The 25,222-nt window shown below is 48.8% G+C and overlaps 1 protein-coding gene across 1 annotated transcript; it reads left to right on the top strand.

The window, feature by feature from the left end:
* LOC310695194 (relaxin receptor 1-like) lies at nucleotides 1-25,222 on the top strand. The gene is made up of 18 exons (XM_083479271.1): nucleotides 1-972; nucleotides 5,988-6,134; nucleotides 6,904-7,002; nucleotides 7,239-7,344; nucleotides 8,331-8,402; nucleotides 8,880-8,951; nucleotides 10,198-10,269; nucleotides 10,464-10,535; nucleotides 11,740-11,814; nucleotides 12,522-12,593; nucleotides 16,522-16,593; nucleotides 17,725-17,796; nucleotides 18,287-18,358; nucleotides 18,474-18,545; nucleotides 19,498-19,727; nucleotides 19,882-20,292; nucleotides 22,816-23,031; nucleotides 23,678-25,222. The coding sequence occupies exons 1-18, from the start codon at nucleotides 918-920 to the stop codon at nucleotides 23,863-23,865; spliced, it is 2,175 nt and encodes a 724-aa protein (XP_083335397.1). The 5' UTR covers nucleotides 1-917; the 3' UTR covers nucleotides 23,866-25,222.

Genomic DNA, 25,222 nt, shown 5'->3' with positions numbered 1-25,222 from the left:
GTAAAAAACACACAAACCAGGGTGAAAAAAGGACACTTTGCCTTGGAGAGCGTATTTAACTTGGAAATAAAGACAGAGTAAGATCTGCTTTGCCTCGTTAGGAAAACAACAGCAGCCCAAAGTTGTTCCAAAGTGGGCATCTCACTCCCTCTGAAGATGGTGGACTCTCCTTCCTTGGAGGTTTTCAGGCAGAGGTTGACTGGTCACCTGTCAGGTATTCTTGAGCTGTGATTCCCACATTGCAGGGGATTGGACTAGATGCCCCTTGGGGTCTCTTCTGATTGCACAAGTCTATGTTTCTATGTAGCAAGTTTTCATTCAGTGGCTAGCCCAGCAGAGGGCCCTTCTGTCAAGTATTACAGAGAGAGCCACCAGGGTTGGTGGTGGGGAAGAACTGTGGACTCTCCTCCTCCGCCTCCTCTCCTCTATATCTCATAGTCCCCATCTGGACAGTCTGAAGAGAAACCTTCCAGCAGGCTCCCTATTCAACAGAGAAAAAGTTAGACACACAAACATAGGAAAGGCATTTATTTATTCCGTTTCAAAATGACCTGCAGCAGGAGAAGCAGAAAGAAGTAACCATCAAGCTGCCTGTATTTTATTCCTTTACCACTTTTTATTACATCGCAAGGGGAGCCAGGCGCTTGTGGATGTCAGCCTTTGAAACAGCCTTGAAAGGGGATCTGGGGCTCCCCAGCAGAAGCTGTTGACGGCACCAGAGTGGTTGGCGGTTGGGGATATTCTTTGACTCAAGGATGCAGTTCCTGATCAACAGACCTCATTGGGATTCTTCCGGAAGCGACAAAACATTTGCACAGAAGGCAGCTGTCACCTTGTGCGGGATCCTAGCAGAGTAGAGGCAGAAGCATCTTTACTGGGGAGGGGGCGCCTCTAAAGATTCCTCCTTTCCTGGACTGATGATTTCCAAGTTCACCATGAAGCTGTTTCTGGTGATCCTCCAGTTGGTTACAAGTAAGTGGCTCTTTCTTTCTTTCTTTCTTTTTTAAAACCCACCCTTTTCTCCTCTTGCACAGAACCCAACATATCAGTCATGGGACGGAAAGTTAAGTGCTGGGTTGCCCAGATGGGTTGGCGCTGATGGGTTGGCAAAAGGCAGAATATTTATTTATTTATTTATTTTCTAGCCCATCTTTTCCTCCAAGGGGCTCAAGGCGGCTTGGTTCTCCTCCCCCTCCTCATTTAATCCCCACAATGACCCTGTGAGGTTGGTTAGGCTGAGAAGCAGTGACTGCTGGCCCAGGGTCACCCAGTGAGCTTCATGGCTGTGTGGGGATTTGAACCCTCCTCTCTCCCAGGTCCTGGTCTGACACTCTAACTACTACGCCACACTGGTTCTCAACCCTCATTGGACCACAACTCTAGATCAGTTTACATCATCAAATGGCTCCCCTGGCTGGAAACGATGGGAGTTTGGAGGGCGTCAGGTAGGGGAATGGCAGCACCTGGTCAGTTTCATGCAAACTGGTCATTGACTCTCAATTTCAATTTCTCTCAGGACATCTCCCCCACCCCCCATCAGAGCTGGCAGTCTCTCACCCTTTTTCGAACATCCTCCCTTGGGGAGTGTTCCCTCAGCCTCCTCTCCTCTCGCCTCTCCTTGGGAGAGCAGTCTTCTGAGCAGCCGCTGCTGCCACCCCTGGTCTCTGAGCTGTACCCCCTGCCCCAAAGAGAGGTGCCTCCTCACACTGACCCACAGGGGCCTGGAAAGAGGATGCCCCCAGCCTTAGTACCCCAACAGAGACTGGCCAAAGGTGAACGTGAGACCAGCACCTTACCTTGGGAGGCAGCAACATGCTGTGCCTACATGTTGGAAAGACTCCCCTTCAGCTCCCAGGTAGACCTTGCACACAACAAGGACAAGATAGGCCAGCACACTGCCTGTCTGCCCAGTCTCCCACTTGTCCATCCCTTCCCAACAGCAAGGGCTGGCAGACTGGCTGGCTGGGCTCTCTCGCCCGCTTGCTTGCTTACTCCAAAGCTTCCTCAGCTCCTGGCAATCAGCCCCAGAGGCACCATTTGCCTGCGGAACTTGTAGTCAGGGCTGCTGCAACGAACAGCTGTAGAAGCCTTTGGAAGGGAAAGACACAAAAGGGCATCAGAGGAGGGAGGAAAGAGGAAAGAAGGACAGAGGCCAGTGTTGCTCATGGCACCCCTGGCCAGCATTCAAGGCACCCCAGGGTGCCACAGCCCCCTGGTTGAAAACCACTGGTTTAGGCCAATGTCTCATCTAGTTCAGCATCCTCTTCTCCCAGTGTCCAAGCAGATGACCCCAAAGGGGAATCTGCAAGCAGGACCAGAGCAGGGACGGAGCCCTGTGAGAGGCCAAAATTCAGCATCCCTCTTGCCTTCTGTTCTGCTCAATTCACTATGTCATAGTTGTGGTGCCCTGTGGCTCCCTCTGGGCTTGCGCTGCCTTAAATCTCCCCTCCTCCCATGATCTCCTCAACCAGAAGCATTGTGTGAACCCATTCCTCCGAGTATCTTCACCCCCAAAAGAATGTAACCCTGAGCATTTCTTTATCCGTTTGGTATTTGTGGCAGCTGACCCCCCCCCTTTCCTTCAGCTCTGCGGATGTCGTGTCCTTCCTTTGCATGAGTGAGTCTGTTTGTGATGCTCGGAAATGCTTGAGTGAACCAGCCATTCAGCACGGATCCTGCGAAGTCTGCTTGCGTCAACATTTACGGCGAACGTTGGTCCACTGCTAATGGATTAAATGATCTTCTGCTCCTACAGTTGTTAGGAGTCTGGAAACAGCAATGACGATTCCACGCTGTGATCGTCTTCTACAATATTCCACTATTGCATCCACACATTTTGTTCAATGAGTGTACGACACTTGCTTGCCTGTGCGTGCAAACTGTTGAGATGTACACTCATACAATCATGGAGAGGCAACTTTCCTGTTGAGCCACCCTCTGGCTTCTGAGACTTCAGAATGTGGGCAGCCAGTGTGGTATTGTGGTCAGAATGTTGGCCTAGGACTTAGGAGTGTCTAGGGTTCAAATCCCCACCCAGTTACGAAGCTCATTGGTCAACCTTGGGCCAGTCAGTCTCTCTTAGCCTAACCTACCTCACAGGGTTGTTGTGGGGAGAAAATGAAATGGGAGGAGGAATCTCATGTGACGTCACCTTGCGCTCCCTGGAGGAAAGGTGGGATGGAAATCTAATAAACAAATGGCACTGGCCCGTTAAATCGGCCCGGCCCTAGCATTGGGCAAAGTGGGCTGCCTGCATCAGGTAGCAGATGCTGGGGGAAGTGGGAGGGCAGTGGTGGCAGATCCCTGACTGTTTTCTTCTGCACTGAAGTGTAGGTGGGTTTCCATGGGGCAAGGCACAGTGATAATAGCAAGAACCTTTATTGAACTACATAACTGGGAAACAGAAGCAAAGCAACTGCTTATACAGTGGTACCTCGGGTTACAGACGCTTCAGGTTACAGACTTGGCTAACCTAGAAATAGTACCTCAGGTTAAGAACTTTGCTTCAGCATGAGAACAGAAATTGTGTCACTGTAGTGCGGTGGCAGTAGAAGGCCCCATTAGCTAAAGTGGTACCTCAGGTTAAGAACAGTTTCTGGTTAAGAACAGACCTCTGGGACGAATTAAGTTCTTAACCCGAGGTACCACTGTACAGTCATACCTCGGGATGAATACGCTTCAGCTTAAATATTTTTGGGTTGTGCTCCACAGCGACCCGGAAGTAATGGAGCGCGTTACGTCTGGGTTTCGCCGCTCGCGCATGCGCAGATGCTCAAAATGTCGCCACGCGCATGTGTGGAAGCGGCGAAACACGACCTGTGCACGCGCAGTCGCGTCTTACGTTCGCTTCAGGATGCGAACGGGGCTCTGGAACGGATCCCGTTCGCATCCAGAGGTACCACTGTACAGTATACATTTCTGAAAGCCTGGGCCACTCCCACTCCCACTCCCAAAATGATTGGCTGTCTAAACTTCCAAACTGCGAATCATGACTCAGAGTTCAAGGGTCAATGGCAGAGGCCCAAATCCTGAAATGTTCTGTGTTTAGACAACATGTATCGTATCAGAACACAGGAGCTCAGATTCCTTAGTCCAGACTCAAGCTCAGGCAAACACAGACCAATGAATACATAACATGCATCCCGTGGCCAGCTAAATTAGGAGGCTGCCCTCAGATGCCATGAAGAGTGTGGACCACTCACTGGGCTTGCCATAGAATTCAGCTGCCAGTCTGGTCAAGTTCTGTAGGTGGAAAAGATCCCCCATTTTGCCCTGCCCTGCAGGAAGCAAAATGCAGTTACATTTTAAAATCATAGAATTGCACAGTTGAAAGGGATCCCTAAGGGTCCTTTAGTCCAACCCGCTGCATCGCAGGAATTGCATGCTAAACAATCCCAGGCAGATGGCCGCCCAACCTCTCTTTGAAAAGCTCCAATGATGGAGCGTGCACCACCTTCCGACAGAGTCCAAACGTTGCTGACGATCACCAAAAACGGTCACACTTGGGCCATCTATTGGAACCCCCCCCCACCCCGCTTTAGAAGGTGCTCAGATGTTGACAGCTGGACTCATACTTCTGGTATTCTTTATGGTCCAGACTCCCAACAACTCCTGGACCAGTTCTCATGTTTGGAGAGCGATTAATCAAAGCTGCAGGGAAACTTTTGCTCCAGGCCCAGGACTTTTAAGTAGTTTGCAGAAGGTTGATTTAACTCCTGCAGTTGGGATTTAGGATCCTCCCCCTGTCCCCAAATCCTCCCCAAGAGCAAACATTTCCGATACAAACAATAGTAAATTTGGGTAAGCTGCTGCTGGGCCTCAAAGGGACAGGTTTTTTTTTTTGCAGAGCTTCAGGCCTTCCCAAATATTTGCCGTCTATTTCTAACTTTGGCGAAGAGTAGTCAACAAGGCAGTTGAAATGTGGGCCATAATTCAGAGCTGATGTGGAAAAAATGCCTTGCCTGTAAGCGAACAATAGCTCATGGGATGTCAACTTTGGGAATTTTTTCAGGTCCTCTCCCCCCTCCCTGTCCCAATGTGATGATCTTTCTTGCACGTAGACCTGGTCTCGAATCCTCAGGATGACTCTGGCCCAGTAGAGCAAACCTCTAGCTTCTTGCTGCCTGCTTGGGGGCATCTAATGGATTGCAGTCAGTCATCGTTTGAGCAAGCTAGATTAGAATCACAGGATCATAGAACTGTAGAGCTGGAAGGGAGCCCAAGGGTCATCTAGTCCAGCCCCCCCCCCCCCGCAATGCAGAAATCACTGCTCAAGAATCCAGTGAATCATAGACTCAAAGAATTGTCGAGTCCAACGCCCTGCAATGAGGGAATCATAGCACAGTCCAACTGGGGACGGTGAGTCCCACCTGCAAATCCCAGGTCCTAATCTGACACTCTAACCACAACACAACACAGCCCTTGTGACAGAATAGACTTTGGTTTTAATTGCCTGTGACGACACCTCCTAGATCAAAACTGACATTTCTGAAGGGCAGAACACAAGCCCCTTGAGAGTGGTGTAGTGGTTAAGGTATAGGACCAGGATGTGGAAGACCCGGGTTCAAATCCTCCACTCGGCTATGAAGCTCACTGAATGTGACGTTGGGAGTCAGTCACTGCTGCTCAGCCTAATCTGCCTTGCAGGGTTGTTGTGAATACAATATGAGAGGGGGAGAGCCGTGTATGCCACCTGGAGCTCCTTGGAGGAAAGGTGGGCTATCAAGGCATAAATAAACATAAACAAACAAGCAAAATGACTGTGAAGCCCCCATGGCTAGTGGACATCAACATTTTGAATAGGGCCAGCCTGCTCCCCCAGGAGTTAGTCTTCCTGACTCCTGGTACTCCCTCCTAGGGACATTCCCTATACTTGCAAGACTAGCACTCTTTATATGCTCGGGGAAAGCATGACAATATTACTGTCTAAGGATGAAGAAGCGGGATATAATATTTCTGGTGTTTTGTCTCAAATTCCCCTTTGACAGAGGCTTTTCTGGCTGACTCTCATCCAGATCATGGCGGCTGTTCTTCCGGAATGTTCCCATGCGAAAACATGACCGTTTGCTTACCTCAGCTTCTCCATTGCAATGGGGTGATCAACTGTGAAGACGGAGCCGACGAAGAGAACTGTGGTAATTTCTTCTTAGACTCTGTGAGGCTTTCCCCTCTCAAGAGGTGGCCAAGGAAAGCATTCTGACCTTTGATGGCTCAGGGAGCCTTCAGAGATTCCTAGAATCACAGGATCATAGAGTTGGAAGGGATCCTCAAGTCAGGAAGTGCAGTCCAAGTGCAGGAATCACAGGCCGAGAATCTCTGACGGACAGTCATCCAACCTCTGCTTATAAACCTCCAATCAAAGAATTGTAGCATTATGAAGATAAAGCTCAGCTATGAGATTCAGGTTTTTGGTGGCCCCAGAGTTCAGGTCTCCGATGGTGACAACGGTTAAGGAGAAACTTTAGGGTAACTTCTCAAGTTGGGAATGCAGGTGTATGTATGGGAAGAAGAGAGCTTGGTGGTCTTGGTACATGGGCCAAGGCTCACTGACAAAGAGCGCCAGTGTGGTGTAGTGGTTAGAGCACCAGACTAAGACCTGGGAGAGACGAGGGTTCAAATCCCCACTTGGCCATGCAGCTCATTGGATGACCCTGGAGGCCAGTCACTGCCTCTCAGCTTAACCTACCACACAGGGATGTTGTTGTAAGGCTAAAAATGGGGAGGGGAAGTACATAGGCTATCATGAGCTCCCTGGAGGAAAAGTGGGCTCTATAACTAACTAACTAACTAACTAACTAACTAACTAACTAACTAACTAACTAACTATGCTAAGTACTGAGGGAGAGGATGAAGCTCAGATGCCCGAACTTCCATCCATAACAGAATCTAAATCCTTCCTTACAGTGAATGATGTTGGGTGGCCCAAGATTTTCAATGAACTTCTCAGCAACAACGGCAGCAGCAGCAGCAGGACAAGTGATGGATCGAGAGTGGCCAACTGCAGTGAGTATATTTTTGCGTGTGGCCACATTCACACCATCCACAGCACAGGGATGGGCTAGATGACCTTTGGGGGAGTCCCTGCAATTATATGATTCTGCAGTTGTTTCCATCCATAGCCGTCTTCACCCTGCCATCCCTTTTCCTGCCTAATCTGCCCCCCCCATCTTGTTCCTTGTGCAAAATCATCATTATTCCATTTCTGGACTCTTAGCCGGCCTTCCGCTCTGTTCCCTCAGCCCTAAATCAGTACCCAGCCGGATGCGGGTGTTTGGGGACCGCCGTGAACTGTCAGGATCGGGGCCTGCGTACCGTACCCCAGGTCTCACCCAGCGTGACGGAGCTGTGAGTAATGGCGGGTGAGATGTCCCTGCCATCCTAGTCTTTGGGCAGCCGGCACAGGGGTGGAGGAGGAATGCCATGGGGGTGGGGCAGTGGCTTCATTCAACAACAAGGAGCTAAGGCTATGCAGACCAAAGCCACTCTCCGCGCCCCAAGGCAGGTGGAAATATGTAGGGCAGAGGAAATGGCACTCCTGCATTGCAAACGGTTGCACTAGACCAGCCTTGGAGTCCCTTCCAAGATTCTATGATTCTGTACACAGGTGTGATGCTGGCACCTGCCAGATCCTCCTGACAGGTAGGCTCACAAGTGGGGTGGTGATTTTAAATTCAGGCATAGAGCAATGGGGTTAAACTGCAGGGAGAAAGGTTGATACCGTGAGGTAGGAGAATTACAGAGTTGTAGAACTGGAAGGGGCCACAAGAGTCATCTACTCCAACCCCTTGCAATAATGCAGGAATCGCAGCTAACTTCCTATCTTTTTAAAAAGAGCAGTTAAGAATCTGACCAGCAGCTATTTAACCATTGAAATCAGTGGGGATGGAAAGTGCTCAACTTTGACTGGATTTTGCCCAGAGGTTTCTGTCTGTCGTTTTCCTAATCTCAACAGTATCTTTAACTGGGAGTGTTAGGAAAAGGTAATTTAAAAATATATAAATTTGATTTTTTTTGCAGTCACATCTGATTTTTGTCCAAAGATTAATTATCTCCCCCCCCCCCATTCTGGGTCGTTCAGTTGTTAGGGACGACTCTGGGCATTCAGCAAAATTTTCTGATTATGCTGTCTCTAGATCTACACCTAAAGTGTGAATCCATCCAACAGGTGTTTATAGATACCTGTTTCATACAGGTGCCCTCATAAGAGGGCTAGGATTGACCGTGCCTTTGTGGTGCACATACATTCATTTGCAAACTTGGGTTTGTTAGTGTGTAATGTGTGAAACCACCTTCGCAGCTGCTGGAGTCACTTTTTGTTCTATTTTTCCTAGAGATCTGAAGAATAATGAGATCGTTTCCCTGCTGGACTATCAGTTCATTGCCTATAAGCAACTGGAGTTACTGTAAGTATGATACCCAATCCCTACATTTCTGCAACTTGCAGGGGGGTTGGACTAGATGACCCTTTGGACCCTTCCAACTCTGCAGTCCAATGATTGTATGAACTGCATGGCCTATGCAGGGGATTTGATACCAGCCTTTAAAAATCTGCATTTTAGAACCCTCTGTTTTCATAGTGTTCTTTTTTAAAACAACAACAACGACAACAATGAAATGTCTCCAGCCTGGAATTAAATGTTCCTGAGCCAATGTGGAACCCTCAGGTGTAAAATCCAACTAATCCAACAATGAACGCTGGCCTTTGCGATCATTGCATTGCAGGGGGTTGGACTGCAAGACTCTTGGGGTGGCTTCCGATGCCACAATTCTACGATTCCATGATTGATTTCCCAGGTTCTGGTGGGAGGGGGCAGGAATACCATGGATTCAATATTAATCCTGAGGATATCTCTCTTTTGTATAATTTTCTTTCCAAACAGCTTCTTACAAGATAACAGGATCCAGTCAATATCCGCCTCTGCATTTGCTGGACTTGTCAAGCTCAAGAGGCTGTGAGTGATGAGCTTTGGTTTTGCTGCATGGGATCAGGCAGGTCATGCAAAAAGGAAAGAAAGACTTCTGCGGGGGCGGGGGGGGGCAGGGAATCAATTTTCCAACCCCAGCTTTACACATTCCAGTAGGTTAACAGGGTGTCAGGGACTGGCTGGACACAGGAGTGGTGTCTGGAAGAAGTGGCATTGGGGACTGATGTGGAAGATGGAATCAGTGATCTGGGGGATCCAGTAACAGCCAGGAGACAAGAGGCAGAGGCAGGAGAAGCTGCAGGCTTGGAGAGGGAAGAACAGGTGCAGGAGGACAGAGAGAGATATATAATAATAATAATAATAATAATAATAATAATAATAATAATAATAATAATAATTTATTATTTATACCCTGCCCATCTGGCTGAGTTTCCCCAGCCACTCTGGGCGGCTCCCAAGGTAAAGGTAAAGGGACCCCTGACCATTAGATCCAGTCGTGGCCGACTCTGGGGTTGCGGCGCTCATCTCGCTTTACTGGCCAAGGGAGCCGGCATACAGCTTCCGGGTCATGTGGCCAGCATTACTAAGCCGCATCTGGTGAACCAGAGCAGCGCACGGAAACGCCGTTTACCTTCCCGCCGGAGCGGTACCTATTTATTTACTTGCACTTTGAGGTGCTTTTGAACTGCTAGGTTGGCAGGAGCTGGGACCGAGCAATGGGAGCTCACCTTGTCGTGGGGATTCAAACTGCCAGCCTTCTGATCGGCAAGCCCTAGGCTCTGTGGTTTAACCCACAGTGCCACCCACGTCCCAGGGCAGCTCCCAGTCGAGTGTTAAAAACAATACAGCATTAAATATTAAAAACTTCCCTAAACAGGGCTGCCTATGACTTCGTATTGTCAATGGATGGCTTGGAGGTAGGAGGCTCTACACATGCTTTGTCTGGGGCAAAGAGAGCTTTGCCCTCGTGTGGCCCCTTCCTTGCTGGATGCAGAGCTCTGCTTCTTTACCCCTCACCCCATTGAGAGCCCAGCCCCACACCTCAGCGGATCCTTCCCCTTTCCCCATCTGCTTCTCCCACCAGGCTCCTTCCAGGTACCAGGTGTGGTTGTTTTCCAGTAGAAATAATGATCTCCCCCCCAGATCAGGCACAGACCTGTAAAACCAGAATGCCAGAAAGAGACCTCTATTGTCTATTCCCCATAGGAATAGGGAAGCCTGAACCTTGACTGTATTATCCAGAACAAACCCAACCCTTCCCTTGTCATTCCAGGTATCTCAATTCCAACAACATCACTCATCTGAAGCCTCGCATCTTCCACAACTTGTTTCGTCTCAAATGGCTGTAAGTACATAGAATCATAGAACTGTGGAGTTGGAAGGGACCACGAGAGTCAACTAGTCCAACCCCCTGCAATGCAGGAATCTTTTGCCCCATGTGGGGCTCAAACCCTTGACCCTGAGATTAAATGTCTCATACTGGATGGAGCTATATCAGTAAGCTCACCATACTATGATCTCCATTTCGCCCCACCCTAGAATCCTGGAGAACAACAACATAACTGAAATCCTTGCAACTGCTTTTGAGGGGCTGAAATCGCTTCTATTTCTGTAAGTATGGAGTTTATGGGGGGCGGGGAGGGAAGGGGGTACTGGAGTCTTGCTTGCACATCCTCTGCTCCAGATTTTGTCCTGGGAATGATGTCATGCTTAAATGAAATCTGCATGTGTTTTCAGTCGGGGGCACTCACAGTCTTTAATTCACAGCAAGCAAATACAGGCAGAATATTAAGTTACACTCAGACTATAGAGCCATAGAATTGTGGTGCTGAAAGCTTGGCTTTGGCTGGGCTTCCTTCTCCAACCCCCTTACAATGAATCCCTGACAGGTGGCCATCTGGACCTACACTGGCTCCCAGTATATTTCTGAGCATAATTCAAAGTGTTGGTGCTGACCTTTAAAGCCCTAAACGGCCTCGGCCCAGTATACCTGAAGGAGCATCTCCACCCCCATTGTTCTGCCTGGACACTGAGGTCCAGCGCCGAGGGCCTTCTGGCAATTCCCTCACTGCGAGAAGCCAAGTTACAGGGAACCAGGCAGAGGGCCTTCTCGGTAGTGGCATCAGCCCTGTGCAACGCCCTCCCATCAGATGTCAAAGAGAAAAACAACTACCAGACTTTTAGAAGACATCTGAAGGCAGCCCTGTTTAGGGAAGCTTTTAATGTTTAATAGATTATTGTATTTTAATATTCTGTTGGAAGCCGCCCAGAATGGCTGGGGAAACCCAGCCAGATGGGCGGGGTATAAATAACAAATTATTGATGATGATGATGATGATGATGATGATGATGATGATGATGATGATGCCTTGGTTTAAAAGCCTCCATAGGAGAGCTCACCACCCCCTGAAAGAGTCTGTTTTGCTGCTGAACACCCCATCACCAACCCTAAACCTAACTGCATTACGGCATTGCCAATTCTGTTTTCATTTCCTTTCCTTATACAGTGGTACCTCAGGTTAAGTACTTAATTTGTTCTGGAGGTCCGTTCTTAACCTGAAACTGTTCTTAAACTGAGGTACCACTTTAGCTAATGGGGCCTCCCACTGCTGCCACACAATTTCTGTTCTCATCCTGCAGTAAAGTTCTTAACCCAAGGTACTATTTCTGGGTTAGCGAAGTCTGTAACCTGAAGCGTATGTAACCTGAAGCATATGTAACCTGAGGTATCACTGTAATCCCTGGCATGGACTGTTTCTATTTTCATGGGTGCACATTGTCCATCACCATTGATCCCTTTGTCCTTCCATTCCAGGGACCTGCACAACAACCTCCTGAGAGGCCTCCCCAACACGTCAATTTGTTCAGAAATGCCAAAGCTGAACTGGTTGTGAGTTCCCCCTCTTTGGATTTTGGGAACAGAAGACCGGGAGGGGCCCATTTGACTTGGGCAAGGTTCAGCCATCCTCTGCGTTCAGCTCTGCTCTGGAGAGCTGCTTTGGCTAGAGGGTGGGAGGGATTGGAGAAGGGGTCAGCAGGCCCTGTTTAAGGAGAGACTGCAGGCAGAGGGACGTGCTGCTGTTGTCTGCCCGCACCCACGTAGAGGAGGGTCACCCGTCTCAGCCTCCTTTTTGAAGACTGTGGAGGGTTTGGCTGGTTGTGGATGGAGGGGTCAGGCCTTGGCACCCTGGCTGGGCGCAGAGAAGGGCTGTGATAGGCAACATCAAATAGAAAGCCTCGGGATTGTTCAAATCCTTTTACAAAGGCAAGGATGGTTTTCTGGTGGTGGCCCCATCTACATTATATATTTAAAGCACTCTGTGGTCATGGATTCCCTCAAAGAATCCTGGGAAGTGTAGTTTGATAATGTTGCTGAGAGTCACTAAGAGGTCCCTCTTCCCCTCGTGGAGCTACAATTCCCAGAAGGCGAGAGGGATCGATGTGTTTCCTGCAGTTCAGGGGGTTGGACTACATCAGTTCTATGATTCTATGATGGATAAACCACCTGCAGCTCTCTGAGAGGTCTCCTAGTGCCCTTAACAAACTACAGTTCCCAGGATTTAAAAAAATTCACTGCTTGCTTTCTCCACCATCCAGGGATCTTGAGGGGAACCAGCTTCACACTCTGCAAAGTTCCAGCTTCCAAGGATGCAGTGAAGTCACTGTTCTGTGAGTGTAACTGTCTTCCTTCCTTCCCCTCGTAATTCTCTTTGTTTTTCATGCACACAGCCTTAGCTGCACAAATCGCAATCTGTTGGGATCCCAAACGATTAGAATAATAGAATCAAGGAATGGTAGAGCTGGAAGGGGTCACATAACTCAGTCATACCCTCCAGTATTTCTTTGTTGAGAATAGAGGCATCCTAAAGAAAAGCAGGACATTCCGGGATGAAATATACTCGGAGTCGAGTGTGGATTTCATGCTCTTTATTCAGCTCATAGTAGTGAGGAATGGAAGTTCCCCCGAAATGTCTGCTTTATATATATTATTTACACAATGGGCCCCACGTGATTGGCTCATTATGGGATTCTCCTGTGCCAATCAGGTTGCAGATTCACTTCCAGAGTTAGATTGGGTGGCTCTTGCGGACCAATCAGACTGCTGCATTCTGGATCCTATTGTTCTAGGACCAATCAGACTGCTGCAATTTGGATCCTATTCAACTCAGTACATAACATGGGATCAAATCAGAAACCGGGACGGCTTCTGTAAATCTGGGACTGTCCCTGGAAAATATGGACACTTGGAGGGTCTGCTACCTGAACCTCCCGTGACAGAGTTGGATACAGAAGCACCCCCAAACTGTGAGCCTGCTCCTTCAGGGGGCGTGCCACTGCATTCAGGGCAGGCAACTTAGCAATCTCTCAGACACGGGAACAGCTCATCCACAGGGTCTCCATCCTGCCAGGATTCAAGCTCAGCTCCTTTTTTCTCATCCATGACGAAGCCAAGAGTTTCTTCTGCAGAACGTGCAGGGCTGACCCACATTCCACTTTTCTGAAGTGTGACAGTTTTGTTGCCTCCCTTGGAGAGGATTCAATCCACTTGCCTTGCATTGTGTATATCATCCCGGTACACATGACAAATTCCCCTAAGACGGGGGAACGAAAGGCAGCCTTGGAATGTCCAGTTCCTCATGTCCAGCTCTCAAGAGTCAAAAGAAACACAGCTCTCGACTTGCTTCTATGGATATTCAAAGAGGGTGAGCCAGCCTTTAGCAAGTCGCTGGCCACACTTGAACCAGTCTCTTTTTGTTCCGTGCAGAGAACGTGAAATCCATATAGGCAGGGACAGGATTAGGCCTTCTGGCTCTGAATCTGAGCTCTGTCCACTTCCGTGTGGGATATCAGCAAGATGAGGAGGGCGATTGAGGGGATCAAGGGTCTGGGAACCAAGTCTTATGAGGAATGGTTGATGGAATTGCACATGTTTAGCTTGGAGAAGAGTTGATGGAGAGGTGATATGAGAGCCACCTTCAAATACCCCATGGAAGATGGAGCAAGCGTGTTTTCTGCAGCTGCAGAGTGTAGGACCCAAACTGACAGATTAATACAGTGGTTCTCAAACTTTTTGTTTCACGGGCCACACTTTCAGAATAAAAAATTGCTCATGCCCCACCAATTATTTTTTTTATTGACAAGAAATACATTGGAAAACAAAAATAGAACACATATAATATGATCGTGGGACATCCAGGAAGTATAAAACAATGCAGCTACATAAGAACATGAGTCATTCCCAAAATATAATATTGATTGCCCTTGAATCTTCCTGCCACACTTACCATCCTCTCCTGCCACACCAGTATGGTGCACCACATCCTTTGAGAACCACTGGATTAACAGAATCATAGAACTGTAGAGTTTGAAGGCACCCCCAGGGTCATCTAGTCCAGTGTTTCCCAACCGGTGTTCCGCGGCACACTAGTGTGCCGTGAGATGTTGCCTGGTGTGCCACGAGATGTTGCCTGGAGGGAGGCGGGCGAGGGCGTTTGCTTCCCGGAGGACTTGTGGGAAGCCGCCCCTTCCCTGGGCGACGCGCCGCCTCGCGACTCTGGAGTCAGTCCCGAGGGCTCTCGGAGGGACTCGCGAGCGACGGCGCGGCGGCTCCGGGGCGCGCTCAGCCGGGCCCCCGCGCGCCCCCGCGCAGCCCCTGCTGCAGCTGCCCGGCGTGGAGCACGACGCGGAGCCGGCCGGGCTTGGAGGCGCCCAGGTAAGGCCGAGCCGGGCGGGGGCGGGGAGGTCTCGGTCTGCTGCGGGCGCAGGAGGGCGAGCGGGAGAGGGGGAGCCGTCGGGTCTCCTGGAAGGAAGCGAGGCGGCGGCTGAGGGGGATGCAGCCCCGTCCCCAGCAACAGGCGCTCCTCGAAGTGAGGCCACAAGTCGGGGCTCGGACAGGGCCTGGAAGCAGCGGCTCCGGCTCTTGGGAGCGGAGAAGGGGACTTCGAAAGTGGCCTGGAGGAGAAAAGCCCCGATGCAGCGAGAGCGGGGAGCGTGCTGCCTTGTCCAGGCCTCCTCGCTTTGTGCCGTCCGCTGCCGGGAGCAGGACACGGGGGCTCCTCGTTCGCATGCTTTCCCGGGTGATCGGTGAGGGTTAGGGTTAGGGTTAGGGTCCCTCAGTCCCTCGCTTTGCTGCCTCCTCCCCCCCCCCACCCCCAAAGCTTGGAGGTTCCCCGGCAAGGGGGAAGGAAAAAAATTGAAAGTTACACTTTCGTGCGTCCCTCCCGGCGTGACGCTGCGCGCTGACGTCATGGGGCTGTAATGGTGGTGTGCCTCGAGATTTTTTTCATCAAACAAGTGTGCCTTTGCCCAAAAAAGGTTGGGAAACACTGATCTAGTCCAACCCCTTGCAATGCGGGAATCGTGGCTGAAGAATCTCTGATGGGTGGCCATTCAACCCCTGTTTAAAACCCTCCAAGGAAGGAGAGTCTACCACCTTCAGAGGGAATCTGTCCCACTGTCAAACAGCTCTTACTGTCAGAGAGTCCTTCCTAAGGCTTAGTCGGGCTCTCCTTTCTTGTCATTTGAATCCATTGGCTCGGCGCCTCCTCTCTGGAGCAGCAGAAAACAAGCTTGCTCCACAAAGCACCGTTCCCCCCCCCCCCGCCTCAGGTGAGCTCCTCAAGGTATAATTGGGCTCATGGAACCCAGAGTCTCTGTGCCATCAGACTTCCCATCAGCGTGACGTCTCCATCATCTGTGGCTTTGCCCAGGAATGTGATCCCCAAGACCTTCTCATGTCAACATCACAGAAAGATAAACACAGGGAAGATGGGAGGCGTAAACACCCCCTGCCATTGACCCTGCCCCAGTGACAGTTTTATAGGGGAGATGAAGCAGACGAAGACCTTCTGTGTGAACCAGGGAATGATGTAGCTCTTGCCCCCTCCATCTCCTCATTGTCTTCACTTCTGAAGGCTAAATCCCAAAGGAGCCAGGATGCAAGAGAGAGAGGCTTTCCTCCCTGTGAGAGGCTCCTCTGAGCCACACATAAGATGAGCTCTACTGGGTCAGGCAAGTGGCCCAACTTACCCAACATCCTGTTCTCAAGGTAGCCAACATTCTAGGAATACAGATAGACTGCTTCTGGGTCTGGAGGTTCCATGCAAGCCACAGAAGAGCCCTGGCGGATCAGGTCAATGGTCCATTTAGCCCAGCATCCTTTTCTCTCACAGAGGCCAGCCAAATGACCCCATGGGGATACCCCACAAGCAGGACCTGAGCACAAGATCACTCTTTGCCTCACGTGGCTGTTGTGGGGATTAAATGAGGAGGCCAAGAACCATGTGTGCCAGTTGTCCTTGTGAGGGTGGCGAGACTGAGGGTGGCAGTGTGGTGTAGTGGTTAGAGTGTTGGGCTAGGACAACTCCACTTGGCCACTGCATCTCAGCCTAGCCTACCTCACAGGGTTGTTGTGGGGGTTAACTGAGGAGAAGGGGAGAACAACACTTTGAGCGACTTGAAGGAAAGGTGGTATATAAATGGGAATGAATGGATAATATAACCTTTTTCAAAAAAAAGAAAGAAAGTGGGGGGCGGGGGGGGGGGAGAATAACACATGATGAACCTATGCTCATCTTTGCTTGCCTTTGTCTTCCAGGGTGCTGAACAGGAATAAGATTGAGCGGATCCAGGCAGGGACTTTTTCCAACCTCAACAGCCTGGTGGAACTGTAAGTGTATCCGGCAGGCCTTCACAATAACTGGCCAGGCCTGCCTAGCCAGAATGGTTTGTTGCTGGAGGGAGAAAATCCGAGTGGTGCCTCCCACTGACACCTGCTCCATGTTACCTAACCTGAAAAGGTTGATTTGGATTCATTTATTTTGACATTTCTACATTGCCCTCTCTCTGCTGCCCACTTACATCTTCTGGCTGAGAGTTGTTAGGAGATTCCCTAGTCCCATCGCAGAATTACAGTTCCCAGAGTTCCCTGGGAAGAGAGGCAGGGCAGTGTAGTGCTTAGAGTGTCAGACTAGGACCTGGGAGAACATGGTTCAAATGTCTGCTTAGCCATAAAGCTCATGGGGTGTAATCTTGTGGGCTGGTTTCTGCTGATATTCGCCTGACCTACGCAAGGTTGTTGTGGAGATTAAATGAGGGGCAGGACAACCAAGGCCACCACCCTGAGCTCCTTGGAGAGAAAAAACTGGGATAGAAATGCAATCCATCCATGGGATTGCTAAACCTCTCTAGAAGGGGAATGGGGTGGGACTCTTTACAACTCCCAGCACCCTTAACAAACTACTGCTCCCAGAATTCTTTGGGGGAAGCCATAACTGTTTAAAGTGGTATCACAGCGCTTTAAATGGATGGTGTAAACATGGTCTTTGTCTCCAGCCCTGCTGCTCTCAATGACCCTTTATGTCTGAGTGGGGAATCTGCCCTTCCTGCAGCGGTCAGCCTCTGCTGAGCTGCTTTTTCCAAAACCAAAATGATGGCAACCAAAGTCTCCATCCTTTCAAATCTGGAACCTCCAGGCCGTTCCACTTCTCGGGAAATAAAGTACTGAATGCAACAGACCTTACCTGCAAGATGCATGCTGCTTACCATGGAGATAAAATATTGGTTTCCCTGGAGCCACCACCAAGAAGCCCCAGTATGACTGGCCCCAGGTCACCCAGTGAGCTTCATGTCTGAGTGGGGATTTGAACTTGGGTCTCTCTAGTCATAGCCCAGCTCTCTAACTACTACACCGTACTGACCTATATATTAGTATCAGGTGCAGCAGTAAAAAAATGTGGTATGCTGACTGGCTTTCCATGAATCAGCTCTCCTCAAACTTTCCTTTCTTCTCTTCCAACAGTGACTTGTCCTCCAACAGGCTGAAGGATCTCCTGCCGTCATCTTTCAAGGGTCTGCATGAATTGCAGCAGCTGTATGTATCTTGAAGATTTTTAAGTGGAGGTTGGGGAGCTGCTCCCAGGGATCCTTTAGCTGTGATTCCTGCATTGCAATGGGTTGGACTAGATGACCCATGGGGTCCCTTCCAGCCCTGCAGCGCGATGCTTCTATATGAAAACAATGTAAAAAAACAAAGGTTTGATGATGGACAGGGCAGCAGCATCATAGAACAGTAGAGCTGGAAGGTTCATCTAGCTGAACTCCTTGGAATGTTGGAATCATTGACTGCAATAAAACCTCAAAGCAGTTTGCAAAACCATCTGTCTGTAAGGCATCAGATGCTTAATGTTACTGCCTTCAAATTCATTAGCAAGAATAACTTAAAGGTGCACAGAAACGAAACGTCAAACTTTTCAAAATATCAAATGCAACTTCTGAAATTTGTGTTTTTATAAATTATGTTTATTAAGCAGATTCCTTTCAAAGGCATCACCCACCAATCTATGCCTTTCCCCTCCTTGCAGGAATATTTCAAATAACCCTCTGCACCAGATCTATCCAGATGAATTTGACGATGTCCCTCTCCTGCGCTCTCTGTAAGTGTCCCAAGCAGCAAAACCCTGATTGGTTGGTTTTCCTGCTGATGCAAACCTCCTTAAATCCTTCCTTGCAAGAGGCAGCCCACCTTTGTTGTTGCTGTTCATTTTGTAGGAGCTTGGAAGGACTGGAGATCCCCAACATTCACAGCCGCATGTTTGAGAAGCTCAGCGATCTGCATCACATGTAAGCCACCCTTTCAGAGCTTCAAAACGCAGTGTGGGGCAGCCCCCTGACACAGGGCTGGCGCTCCCTACAAAACAAGCTAGTAGTAGTTGCAATTTTCTGAGTGGGGCATGGGCAGGGCAGACTGCAGGACTGCAGGGCTTACCCAATTTCACTTTACTTCAGAGTAGGGGAGCCCTCCACATCACCCCCATTTTGCTCGTTATTTACTGCTGGCACGGTCCCTAACAGGGGTGAAAATGTAAACTTTGGGGCCCAATGACCTGGACGTACAAGTAGACTAAAAAATAAAACATACAGTGACTCCATGGCAATTCCCTGTGAAGTTCCATGACAATCTTCCTATATGCATAGAAACACAAGGTGTCATCAAAAGCTTCAGTTCACGGTGGCCATGCCACCTGCAGCATAGGGAACAGCAAGCATTCCTAGTGGGTGGAGCTTAGGCAAGAGGGGTTTTTTTGCCACTTATTTTTCATGCAAACTTAACCCTAGGGTTTAGGGAGAGGGTATGTGTGTGTGTGTGTGTGTGTGTGTGTGTGTGTGTGTGTGTGTGTCTTCTTCCATTGTGCATCAAGAGATAGAAGAAACTTGAATCATGCAATACTTTGCTCCACCCCTCATATCATTAGGAGAAGGAAAGAAATGTGTATAGGTAGGAATGAGGCAGGGGTTAGTTACCCCAAACTTCATCAGAAACCAAGAAGTTTTCTCAAAGAATTGTGGTTGGAAGGTACCCCCAGGGAATCGCAGCTTCTCATCATTAAGTGCTGATCAGCAAGGGAATTCTCACAAAAGTGTTTCTTGCATGGTTGAGGCCAGGTGAATTCAATCTTCTAGCTGCAATTAATAAATGCAATTAGTAACACCACCACCACCAATAATAATATTTGCATTGGGTGAGAAGACTACCTCCCACCCTCTCAACTCTAAATCTCCTCCTCCGCGGCAGCTACTTCAAGAAGTTCCAGTATTGCAGTTTTGCACCCCACGTCCGTAGCTGCAAGCCCAACACCGACGGCATCTCCTCCTTTGAGAACCTCCTGGCCAGCGGCGTCCTCCGAGTCTTTGTCTGGGTCGTCGCCTTCATCACCTGCTTGGGGAACCTCTTCGTCATCCTCACCAGGTCCTTCATCACCACAGAAAACAGCAACCACGCCTTGGCCATCAAATCTCTCTGCTGTAAGCTTGGAAGGGCTGGAGAGGGGAAGTCAAGTGTTGAAGTGTCATCTAGTCCAGCTGGCTGCAACTCTGTAAGCTAAGATCAGGCTGAAGAAGAGCAGGGCAGGGGTAGTTTGACAGGCACCCGACCGTCTCCTCCTTGCCTCTCCCACAGGTGCCGACTGCCTGATGGGCATCTACCTCTTCTTCCTCGGAGCTTTTGACCTCAGGTTCTCGGGAGAGTACAACCAGCACGCCCAAGCCTGGATGGCGAGTACAGCGTGCCAGCTGGTGGGCAGCCTGGCCATGCTCTCCTCCGAAGTCTCGGTGTTCCAGCTGACCTACATGACCCTGGAGAAATCCTTCTCCGTCGTCTTCCCCTTCAGCCACCACAGGGCCAGCAAGAAGCGGACTCTCTCCACCCTGGCGGTCATCTGGCTCCTGGGCTTCTCCCTGACTCTGGTGCCCTTTCTGTGCAAGGAGTCCTTCGGGACGTATTACGGGAGGAACGGCGTGTGCTTTCCGCTCCAATCCGACGGGACAGAGCGCCACTGGGCTCGGGTTTATTCCACGGGGATATTCCTGGGTAAGCCCCTCTCACTCAGCTGGAGAGCTTTACAGATTTGGAGGGAGGGGTGGGGGGTGCCTATGCTGCTGTGTTGGATGCCAGTTTTGTTAAGGATAATGGTTGAATTTCCTGAAATGGGGATGTTTACTTACGTTAAATTTCCTTTGGCAGTAGCTCTCATGTGATTGCCTGGCTGTGAGTCATGTGAGAGAGCTATTCCATTCTGTTGTGACTGTTATTCAAGTAACTCTCGTTTTTAACTGTCTTCTCTCTCTACCGGTGTGAGGGAGAATGGTTGCTGAGAGAAGTTTCTCTGGATACTGCTGAGGACAATGTGTGTTTCAGTGTGATCTGTCTGACGTGAAACAGACAGAGGAAGATCCCTAAACGTTAACAGGGAAAAACCTGTGCAGGAGCTCTCTATAAGGAACAAAGTGAATAAGAATGAGAATATTGTAAATATGGGGACTTCCGGGTTGGCGCGATCTGGAAATGGCGGATTCCCTCCGAGCTCCGGAGGGAATCGGCTCAGCGGTGGATGGGTCTTTGCCGTGCCGGCGACACGGGGACCCTTAAAAACCGCAGGCGCGGAAGCCTGCGGACTGAAGACTCGGCGGGTGCCTTAAGCGCCCCCCCTGATTCGCGAAGAGCCTTTTTAAAGGCTACGGAGGGGATACGGGGGACGGCGCGGCACTGAGAGTCGATCGCTACCGCCGCTGAGCGAAGCCGCGAGCCATAACTGGAGAGCGCTGACTTCCTTCCTTGAAATTTGGACTGGAAAAAAAAAAGAACCCGTGAGTAATCTGGAACTGAACTTTAAAAATTTTTTACCTTCTGAATTTGAGACGACCGGGGGGTGTGCCAAAAGGAAGTCCCCACCCCCCCCCTTGCAGACGATCCAGAGCAACGATATAAGAGCTAAGCTGGAGTGCCTACCCTGTAAAGGGTGAGTTTTAAAAAGACAGTAACTTCCAAGATTTGGAAAGGCAAATTTGAGTAGGAGAGTGGAGTGTTGGAAGAGTCTTTGTTTTCTGGCAAACAACCCTCCCTCCCGGGCCCGGGAGCGACCTGCTTTGGAGCCTGTATAGAGGAGCAGAATTTGACAGCTGTCAAAGCTGTCAAATGGACTGTTAACAGTGGAAAAATTGCTATTTAAGACCTCTCCGGATTAAAAGGAGTTACAATTGAATTAAAATTGTGGGAAACAAAGAAACAAGAACAGGACAGAGGATTGTTGGAGAAAAGTCCATTAAGTAATCAGATTCCCTCTAGGGGGAATTCTGTGGAATTATAATGGCTGTGGGTGGAAAGATACTGAGAGAAATCGAAAGGATGTTTTCACTGGTGGGAACCTTACAGGAGCAGACTATAGTTATGAGTAAACAATTGATGACCTTGAATTTGGAAACAAGTAGTTCTGCTGAATGTAATGAAGACCTGAGTGAGAAAGAACCCACAGCTGAATTCGAAATAATAAACAAAGAAGAGGAGAAGACAAAACATGAAAGAGAACAAGTTATGTGGGAAAATACTAACCAGAAGCCGGCACTTGGAGAACACAAGCAAGGAGACTACTGGATTAAATCCATTTTAAGCCTACGAAAGATACAGAAGACGAAAGAGGAGGCCCTGGAAGTTTATGGAATTCAGGAGCTTGAAATAAAGAAGTACAATTGGGGCCTCCACATAGACTTTGATTTTGACTATCACCAAGACTTAGGCCTTGCGGAAATTCCTCAGCAGTTGTTTCTAAATATGGGAAGAGACTATGGACTGACTGGATTGATTGTTAAGGAAATCTTTCGAGACTCGATGACCGACAAAAAGGACTACCAACAAAACCGGCGGAGAGGGACTGAAAGAGATTTGAGAGCTTCGGACGTGCGGAACCCAGGCTAAAAACTGTTATTTTGGACATGTCTTGGGAAAGGACGCAAAGCGGGAATGGGAGGGAGGGAAGCATTTAAATTTAAACAACACTCAAGACCAGGGGGTTTAGTTAATAAGAAAATTATTCAAGAAAAAATGAGAAATCGAGGGAAGAGAATTGGGGTCCAACTTAGGGAAAATTTATTTTTGCTTTTATAAAAGGATTAATATTAAGACGGAAAAGGAAATGCCAACTTGCTGACATAAATTTGGGAATAGGGATGCAAGGGAGGGGGGTGGGGGGAAGTCAAGGACTAGGGTTAGAAAATAAGATCTTCGGGAACTATACATGTTTGTTGTCTTTTATGTTTGTTTTGATGGTATGTGTTTTGTTTTTGTCTATATAAAATGTGAAAACCCAATAAAAATATTTTTTTAAAAAAGAGAATATTGTAAATATGTTCTTCACAGTTACATGTTTATGAAAGCAAAGGCTTTTTTTTACAAGTCAGATGTCAGTCAACATACTCCCAGATTTAAAACATGTTTCAGCTTTAGCAGTCCTGAGTGGCGTCTGCAGAATTCAGAGCTCTTTGAGCAACCTGTCTCCCAAAAGCAGTGGTTCCACACTGTGCTCCTATTAAGGCTTCTCTTATCCCTTCCGCCCAACAGGTCTGAACCTGGTTGCCTTTGCCATCATTGTGCTGGCCTACGCGAGCATGTTCTACTCCATCCACACCACAGCAGCCAGGACAGGCGAGCGCAGCACTGTCTCTGTGGAGGTGGCCCTAGCCAAGAGATTCTTCTTCATTGTTTTCACCAATGCTCTTTGCTGGATCCCCATCTTCCTCCTCAAGCTGCTTTCGTTGCTGGACCTGGACATTCCAGGTAGATGCCTTGACCTTACTCATCTTAGAAACATAGAGTTGTAAGTGGGAAAGGACCCCATAGGTCATCTAGTCCAGCCCCCTGCAATGCAAGAACTGCAGCTATAGAATCCCTGAAAGATGGCCACCCAGCCTCTGCTTAAAAACTTCCAATGAAAGAGCCCATCAACTTCCAAGGGGGTCTGTTCCACATCTCTGTCAGGAAGTTCTTCCTAATGTTTAGTCGGAGGACAGTTAAGTGTTCAAAGCCCTAAACAACTCAAGCCCCAAATACCTGAAAGGCCACATCCTTCCCTACAGATCCTCTCGGGTGCTGAGATCAGCAGAGGAGGCTCTCTTGCTAGCTTCTCCACCCTTAAAGGCTCAGGAGGTGGCAGTCCAGGAGAGAGTCTTCTTTGTGGCAGCCCCTAAGCTGTGCAATTCCCTCCTCCCAGAGGTGTACCTGGCACCTTCATCGTACAGCTTTTGGAGGATGCTGAAAACACACCTCTTTACCCTGGACTTTGACATTTGAGGCGCACATTTTAAGACCCACCTTCCGTTTGTAAGCTGTTTTTAATGTTGTGTTGTAATGTTGTGAGACTCCCTGGGACCACAGGGTGCAAGGCGGGTGATTTATATTAATATAAACTCCTCTTTCTGGACAGGCACTGTGACCTCTTGGGTGGTCATCTTCATCCTCCCCATCAACAGCGCTCTGAACCCGATCCTCTACACCATCACCACCACCTCCTTCCAGGAGAAGCTCAAGCAGTGTCTTCAGAAGAACAAGCCATCTCTGCAGGATACGCAAGGGAAGAGCTTTGTCTTGTTAACCGTCCACAGCAGCACCTGACATTTAGGCCTTGGGGGGGGGGGGTTCTTAAAAGATGTACAAGGACACTTGAGCAGGCTCCCCGTTTGTCCAAAGTGGCAGGGACTGCAAGCAAAAGGGTCCATGTTCATGCTCTCTAGCACCCCCTTCTTTTTTGCCCTAGAACAATTCGGAGGCCTTCCTTGATTTCGCCAGGGGATTTGCAGTCAATATTGCCAGCGGTGATATGCAGAAGAAAGTGCTCCAGGAGTCAGATGAATGGGACAGCATCTGCCCAGTTTCTTGAAGAGATCAGATTCTGTGGGGATTCCTTTGCCCTCCAGAGTGGAAAGCACATTCGTCATATGACAAAATGGTGGTGGGTGGACTCTCCTCCGTTGGAGGTTTTTAAAGAGGCTGGATAATAATCTGTCAGGGATTCTTTAGCAGTGATCCCTGCTTTGCAGGGAGTTGGACTAGATGACCCTTGAGTACCTTCCAACTTTACGATTCTGTGAAAGGGGAGGTATTTGCCCTTAAGGAAAAAGAAAAATTAAGAATCCGCTTTAGGCCAGTATCTTCCTGTTCACCATTCAGTGTCAGGACAGGGCGAATAGATGGAGCACCTCTGGATTTAATTCCACATATGGAGGGGGGGGGGGAAATTCAAATTACTTTGGACTTTGTGTGTGTAGGTTTCAGGACTCTTTGATTGTGAGAGACCTTTGGCTGGTACTATAGCCTTCCTCTTATTTCCTGCAAGCACCACTTCTAAGCAGGCTTAGAAAGCACCATCACTGCAAAAAAGGCAATTGTCCATCATTTGTCAGCTCACAGAAATTCCATCTTCCATGTGACAACCCTTTGGCTATTTGAATATAGCTATCATCTCTCTTCTCAGTCTCCTCTTTGCCAGGGCAGACATACCCAATTCTCTCAACCATACCTCATAAGGTTTGGTTTCCAGACCCCTGATCATCTTGGTCTCCCTCCTCTGCACACATTCCATCTTGTCAACATCCTTCTAAAATGGTGGTGTTAATAAGGTAATTCTCATTGTCTGTATTATTATTTTTTGCATTTCATTTCCACTTGACCTCACTTGACAATTCCATCCCACCGTGACTCATAACTGCGCTTCACACACCCAACAAAGTGATTCCTGCACTGCAGGGGGTTGGACTAGATGCCTTTTTGGACTTATTCCAACTCTATAATTCTATGAAGTGGACCATAATCCGCAAACACTTATTGCAAAATATGTTTCTTAAGACTTTAAGGCAACATAATACTCTTATTTGGTTTTGCTGATTATTATTTATTACATTTATATTTACGTAGATACACATCTTTACATAAATATGTAAAGATTTTATATACCACCGTTATCTTCCCAGGA

The sequence above is a fragment of the Podarcis liolepis genome (assembly GCF_965112155.1).
Source record: "Podarcis liolepis genome assembly, chromosome: 16".
NCBI lineage: Eukaryota > Metazoa > Chordata > Lepidosauria > Squamata > Lacertidae > Podarcis > Podarcis liolepis.
Note: the sequence above shows the minus strand (reverse complement) of the source record. Positions and strands in the feature narration are given on the sequence as shown.

Coding starts and splice junctions, on each gene's coding strand:
- LOC310695194 (XM_083479271.1), top strand. CDS start 918: ATGATTTCCAAGTTCACCATGAAGCTGTTTCTGGTGATCCTCCAGTTG. Junction 973..5,987: donor GATCCTCCAGTTGGTTACAA/GTAAGTGGCTCT, acceptor CCCCTTTGACAG/AGGCTTTTCTGGCTGACTCT. Junction 11,815..12,521: donor ATGCCAAAGCTGAACTGGTT/GTGAGTTCCCCC, acceptor TCCACCATCCAG/GGATCTTGAGGGGAACCAGC.